Raw genomic sequence first — 7,500 nt, 5'->3', positions numbered from 1 at the left:
GAGAGAGAGGGAAATGGTTCATCATATGATGCATGCAACTTAGGGACATTGATGGAAAGATATAACGTCTTGGGAATACCATTAATAAACTTATATATATATATCGGTCATGATTTGATCGATCAACGCGAATAACTTACTGATATAAAACTCTTTCCAGTCGTGTTCACAGAGTTGCAAATCGCATCGTATACGAACAGATTCACTTCAATCTCCAAATTATTCTGTAAAACGCCCTTGCAATCGTCTTGACTTTCGGATTATAAAAAAAATGTTGATTCTGCTTTTACATCACCAGTGTTTATTGTGTATAAAGGAAAAAAAAGCCATTTGTCGACATGAATTGGCCTACTCTATGACACTGGAAGCAATACGAGGAACAGCAAACATTACAACAATGAGCTTACTGTCCGTTTTTTTTATTTCTGTGTTTGCTGTCTTTCGCCACAGTGTGAAAGCGAGTGGAAAAGCACACGAATCCTTAAACAGTAGCAATGATGTACTCCCACAGGCATAGAACAAACAGAAACTATTGAAAACCACGCACATTGTCTCATTTTCTCCCACACCCTGATACACATCCAAGGAGAAAAAAAACAAACTTTCCTGTTCACATTTAGATAAATCACTCGCACTTATAACTTGCTTGACTAGAACCCTTTAGCTTTTCTCTTTATAAGCCAACTACACTCGTTCCTAAGCATACATACTCTCTCTCGCGGCAACATGTATCACAATGTAACAACACTTTACCTGCGTTTAATAGACAGTATTAGTTATATACATAAAGATAACATCAACTGGTTTAACGGCATACCCCAAGTGTTTGCGGATATTCTGTATTTACAATAAACATATTTTATCTTTTTTTTTTATATAGACATATATTAAACTCTGACAAAAACTGAGATTAACTGATATTCAATATATATATATATATTTATATATTCTATAAAGTTGTAAGTTGATAAACTTTACAGGGATTAACAAACCTGAACTCAATCGAGTTGGCGGTGTGTTTAAAGAGGGAAAAATTAATGGCGATATAAAAAGATTGACCTCAATGTTTTTTTTTTTTTTAATTAGTCATGGGTCTGACAGAAGGTCGAATCGCCACCGGAGGAGAAAAGAGACAGAATCGTTGACAGGGAAGGCGACAGTAACCATTTTCCATGTGAGAAAAAAAAACAAGGTACTCACTGTCGCAGTCACATCCCCTCAGTTACAAATTATATACAATAGACTCTGGATAAAATTCGGAAGAGAGAGAGAAAAAAAAAGAAATTTGTTTCACTAATACTGGCCTTTTTCTTCTTTTTAAAAACTTTCTCTCAAAAAATCGACTTTCAAGAAAAATAGAAATTTTACAACATGTTCTATCCATCATAAGAAAATAGAATACGAAATAAAAGCCTAAAGCACATTGCGCCATGAATGATCTATGGTTGAATACGCAAAACAGAAGTCAACAAGGAAGCTTAGAAAGACTCACATGCCACATCAACGCGTGAGGAGAGAGTATTATCAATATTCATTACCCTCTTACATGGCCGAAATCTATTCCAAAATCGCATTTCCATATATATTATTCAGGACTAAGAAGATTTTTACATTGCATCTCACCATATCTACACGGCATGTAAACCTACATCATGTGTATAGATCTTCACACATTCGAATATCCAATAAAAAAAAAAAAAAAAAAAAAAAAAAAAAAAAAAATTGGTGATAACGGTAAACAAGTCTACGGGAACAAAACCCACGTTTCACTCACTGGGTGTCATACGGGAGTCAGCAGTACCAGGCATAAAATCTCGACGTTCATTAACATTCGATCAAATCTCGTACACGGGAATTCAAGTTGCCCTTAAGTGGTCATACTGAAGCGCTTACATCCATAAACTTTCTTTAAGATTAATTCTCTATTTCAAAAAAACTAAGTCGAGCTATGGAAACACTAGAAATGCGGCCACATTGGACGATTTAAATTCTAACGCCAATTAAGAGTTAAGAAAGTTGAAAGTCTTACCATGTAGATTTTGTGCGCGTTAACATTGGTCATCACTAAGCAAGGTGGGTTGAATTAATCAACAAACCTGTCTCGCTATGACTAGGAACGTCGATGTGAGGAGCAGATTTCACTGTGAATGTAAAGAGACGCGATAGAATTTGACAGTTATTTCAGTATGATTAGATTTAGGGGGAGTTTAGGTGCACTCCGGCCAAAAATGAAGTTTAGGAAATCCTCACCGATGTCTCCCAGTCGAAAACCTTATTTTTACCAATTAGAACTTATGCAGCAATTTACGTTACGAAAGCCAATTTTACACACGCCAATTGAAGACCAATTTCCGTGTGAACTTTTGATTACAGACTACCAACGGAGCCGCCACAGCATGGCATGAAGCTCCCTGACCAAAAAAGTTAAACTCTTCAGAGCCACTTAAGTGAACTCTCCAAAAAAGACCTGCGCGCGAGACCGGCAAGATCCGCGGCTTCACAAACTTCTCACAACAATATAGCCACTTAAAGTCAGGCCTCGACTGAACACCTCCAAACGCACAGCCACATTCACTTCTCGCTGAACGTAGCATACGCGATCCAGTGATGTAATGCAGCATTTGCACAAAACAGATTCAAGGTACGGCCGTACACTTGCACAGCAGCCACTGTTTGAGGTCGGCTCAGCGGCGCTCATTCGTCTAACCACTCATGAGATGTTCAGCAATTACCACGGTAACATGTTTCCTGGAACACTCATTTGAAAAAAAAAATCTCATTTGCCTCCTGTTTCATCGACACTCATCTCCCAATCACGATGCCACGACCTCATTCGAATCGTTAACTGGCTCTTATTCCCTTTCAGAACTTTTATTTTATTCTCTCCTGACCTTTTGTTGTTATGAAGCGTGTCAGATACATGCATTTCTATGCGACCGTAATGATCAAAGAATGATATCCAGTAACGAGTAACATATCCGTGTCATATAAAGTACTTTACAATCTTCAATGATTATTAATCATGATAATATATCAACCACAGTATCAATACACTGACCACATTAGTTCAGCCTCATAATATCAGTTTATCATGGAGGGACAAAACGTTTCTGCGTGCTTGTTGTGGTACCTTGTTTAATTTAGAGTTCGTTTCTCATGCTTCACTTGGTGGTCTTTGAGACATTCCAATAGGATTGCTTGAATTGCATAGGAAAGAAGGTGGTTACGTGGCGAATAACCGAAACCAGGCAGTCCATTCCAACAAGAGGCCAGGACGCATGTATTCATGCGAGTTGAAGCATACAATATGTACTCCTTTTTTTTAGCACACTGAAAACTCACGAGGCTGTATTCAATACTTAAAGTATGTCATTTCTATTTTTAAAAATCATTTTTTTTTTAAGTGAAAACAAGTTTCATTCATCAAATCTCAAGTATTCATTCTTTTTCACAGACGATGAAAGATCTAGACCCATGTATTCTTGCTTGTTGACTCATTGACAGAAAACCTTTTTATGAGAGTATATCTATATCTTCTCATCACGAGGAGAAAGAAAAAAAAAGGGCTCTTGAGGCAAAAATGTACAAATCTAGGCTCTCGTGTTCGCTTCTATCAGGAAAAAACGATAGAAATATGTAAACATGTTTACCCAGCATACTTATCGACTTTCATGACAGCATGCTCATGACACATCATCCTCAAGACTCAAGACTCCCATACCCGCCACCAGCTGACAGCACCTTGCATCTCTCGCACCGGAACGACTAATGCCAAGGAACCTAGTGTCGAAGAACTATCCACATGCACACTGACGAAGGCCTGTGTTGGGCACAGTTGCGGAAGCACCAGGCGACAAAGGGAGAGTCAAGAAGGAGGTTGAATTTCAATCTGATGAGGTCGTGTTTTTTTTTATATGTTTCTTTTGTTTCTTCTTTCTTGTGTTTTTTTTTTTTTTTTTCTTCTTCTTCTTTTCTTTTTAAGCGACACTGTGTTATTTTCTTTTGCCAGAGCCCGTTGCTGTGGATGTCACGTAACAAAGTTCCTTCAGGCCAAGGTTTACGTGTCTTTTTCTTTTTTTCAAAGGGACCTCGTTCGTCTGAGTAAAGAAATCTATTTTTCTGGAAGCAGTAGACCTCCAGCGAAAAGTTTTTCACATATGCAAAAAAGTAAGCACCAGGGAAAAATAGATTATCCTTCATCAATCTTCTTTTTTTCAGTTTTGGAAAATCACTAAGAACTACAAAGAATAATCATAAAACAACCCGAGGATATTCCCTTCTCGAGCAGTACAGTCGACGATAAAAAAGAAAAAAACTATAAACATTTTATACTGCAAATTTGTTAAACAATAGATTGCTTCATATAAAAACAGTTTTCGTCTTTACATCACGCTAGGATCACGCAGAAACCAGCACAGCAGGTCGCGGGACACACTCACTGTAGGCGCAGGGCTTAACTACCGATTGGAAGTCTTCAGAGGGCAGGCTGCAGTCCAGAAAAGGGGAACCTCATCTTCGACGGCTACGGTCCTGCCTTCCGTCTAAAAGACAGTCGAAATGACGCATTTTCTCTCATGAGACGCGGCTTCCTTCTCGCTCTCGTAGCCCCTGGCCTTCAGTGACTCCCCGTCCCGCCCCTGCTGCGTGCTGTGGTGTCATACAGCCACAGGCACGGGCGTCTGCGTGGTCCTAGCGTGGGCGCGTCCCTATGGGGGTCTGATGGCCTCTTTCAAGCCGGACACGGACCCCAGGAAGGACGCCCCCATGGAGTTCTCCTTCGCCGAACGCAGCGTCCGGAGGAACGTCTCCCGAAAATCCTTCGAGAACGTGCAGTAGATGTAGAAGGTGACGGCGAAGTTGGTCACCTCGAGCACGTTGGCGATCGCACGGAAAATCTGCGAAGCATGAGACATATATGAGTACACATAAGTAAAGTCCAAACTGCTACTAAAGATACCAAAACACTACTATTAAATCTCTTTTCTCTCAAAATCCCTTCCACGGAAAGATACTGACGCTCTTGAACCAACAAGCCTCACTCGCAAAACTCAACCGGATAAACTGACTTCACACAATGACAACAGACAAACCATCCACCAGCTGCGACCCCAACCGACGCTTTGACCTCTGCCATGGTAATGATGTTTGCTCTGTGATAAACATACAATTCCGAAAAAAAACAAGGACAAAGGGACCCTCCCCCCCTTTTTTTTCTCTCCCAATCAGCAAAACAAATTACAAACAAACCTCAAAAGCAAGTGAGTTTTTCCACGGCCGGTGTATGGTGACGGAGAGAACGATCATGGGCGTCATGCACACGAAGAAGAGGGTGGAAGTTCCCCCGAGAAGGTACATGAGGCGAGATTCTTCCGCGTACTGACGGCGCTGCTCCCCGCTCACCTGCGGCGGAGAGGAGACTCGCGTTACAGGGGCGTCGAGGGAAAAGGTGAATGAAGGAAGGCAGGAAGGAAGGGAGGGACAAGTAGATAAATTGATAAATGAGTATATGGATAAAGGAGTCAATATTAATGCAAGAAATAATAGATAAATGAGTGAATAAGTTAGTAAGGAAATATATTAAATGTATAACTAAGTAAATAAGTGAATAATGGAATGAGTAAGTAAGTAAATAAAAAAATAAACGAATAAGTAAATAGCTAAATAAATAAAGGAAGAAAGAATGAAAGACAGAAGTCAACGAATAAAAAAAATACCTAAGTAGAAATCAAATAATAAGCAAGAAAAAAAATAGATATACAAAAAACACTAAAAAAACATAAGTCGAAGTAATGATACTGAATGTCCATAAAAAACGGATTAGGAAATGTAAAAATGGAGATTCGTCGGAGTTTTTCAACACTTCTCTACGCGTGTCAGGGCAATGGAACTAGATCCCTGAAGATCTTTGTTTGTGCTTGAAACTAAGGCAAATACCGACATCAAAAATAGAGTGAAAAAATCGTTTAGAGATCTTTATTGCATGAAGCTTCTTTGTTCAATGTTATAATTCCAATAAATCCCAAACTCTGTGTTATATTTTTCATAGTAATCAGAGACGTTTTAGGGAAATCCTTCGGTAAAATAGTTAAACAAAACTACACACACACATAACAGTATCCCAGAATTAACGCTTGTTTCTCAGTTTTCTTTTCTCATATTCGGATTTGTTGTTGCGAATAATTCTGTCACTGTTTCTCTCTTTTCTCTCTCTCTCTCTCTCTCTCTCTCTCTCTCTCTCTCTCTCTCTCTCTCTCTATATATATATATATATATATATATATATATATATATATATATATATAAATATATATATATATATAGATATATAGATATATAGATATATATGTATATATATATATATATATATATATATAAATATATATATATATATATATATATATATATATATATATATATATATATATAACTCTCCCTCTCTCTCTCTCTCTCTCTCTCTCTCTCTCTCTCTCTCTCTCTCTCTCTCTCTCTCTCTCTCTCTCTCTCTCTCTCTCTCTCTCTCTCTCTCTTTTTCTCTCTCTCTCTCTAACTCTCTCTCTATCTCTCTAACTCTCTCTCTCTCTCTCTCTCTCTCTCTCTCTCTCTCTCTCTCTCTCTCTCTCGCTCTCTCTCTCTCTCTCTCTCTCTCTCTCTCTCTCTCTCTCTCTCTCTCGCTCTCTCTCTCTCTCTCTCTCTCTCTCTCTCTCTCTCTCTCTCTCTCTCTCTCTCTCTCTCTCTCTCTCTCTGTCTGCCTCACCAATATCTCCGATACCATCGCATATTCCTCACCTTCTTCGTCATCTTCCTTCTCTTCTCGCACACGGCCTTGTAGGTGCGGATGATCCTCACGTTCAAGTACACCAGGACCAGCGCCGGCAGGAGTTTGAAAACGAGTTCCAGAATCCACTTGTAGACCTGGAACCAGATGGAATCCACCAGCCATTCGTTTCTCTCCTTCCTGTGGATCAGTTCTCCTGTGGGAAGACACGGGGAGAGGAGGAGTGTAAGTATGAGGCGTATGAGTTACTGAAGAGATAGGTGTAACGGCAGTAGTGTTTTCAGAGACGAGGAGGGGAGTTACGGTATAAGGATAAGGGTTATTGACGAAATAAAAGCAGAACAAAGTGAAGATTTGCTTTTTATGTTATTTAGTAGGAATTAAAAGGTACGGGGAGGGGAGTTTAAGTAATTAGGAATTGTTGAGGAAATGATAGCACCGGTAGTTTAAGAGAAAGGTGATAGTAATTTGAAGATGGAGAAATTATCACAACAGATCGAAAGTGAGGCCTAATTCTTTTTCCGATTTTAAGAAATAGAAGTTTAAGACACATGGGAGTTTTTTAAGTATTAGGGAACGAGTTGTTGAAGAAATGAAGACAAGAAGATAGATCGAAGAGCGTTTTTATTTCGATATTAAGTGGTAGATATTTAAAAGACAGGGAGAGGAATTTAATTAATTGTGATAAGAGTTAATGATAGCAAGGAAAAAGAGGACTATACCCC

General features: G+C 39.1%; 1 protein-coding gene across 1 annotated transcript in view; it reads right to left on the bottom strand.

Moving 5' to 3' along the window:
* Window positions 1-7,500, bottom strand: part of LOC125027117 (probable G-protein coupled receptor B0563.6) — a gene marked incomplete in the record, with an annotated part of 177,031 nt that overhangs the window by 600 nt on the left and 168,931 nt on the right. Inside the window, 3 exon segments of the mRNA XM_047615947.1 lie at window positions 1-4,895; window positions 5,248-5,400; window positions 6,787-6,971. The exon segment at window positions 1-4,895 is cut by the window's left edge and continues 600 nt beyond it. Of these exon segments, the coding sequence (XP_047471903.1) occupies window positions 4,707-4,895; window positions 5,248-5,400; window positions 6,787-6,971 (527 nt within the window).

Source organism: Penaeus chinensis, chromosome 7, assembly GCF_019202785.1.
Source record: "Penaeus chinensis breed Huanghai No. 1 chromosome 7, ASM1920278v2, whole genome shotgun sequence".
NCBI classification, from domain to species: Eukaryota; Metazoa; Arthropoda; class Malacostraca; order Decapoda; family Penaeidae; genus Penaeus; species Penaeus chinensis.
Note: the sequence above shows the minus strand (reverse complement) of the source record. Positions and strands in the feature narration are given on the sequence as shown.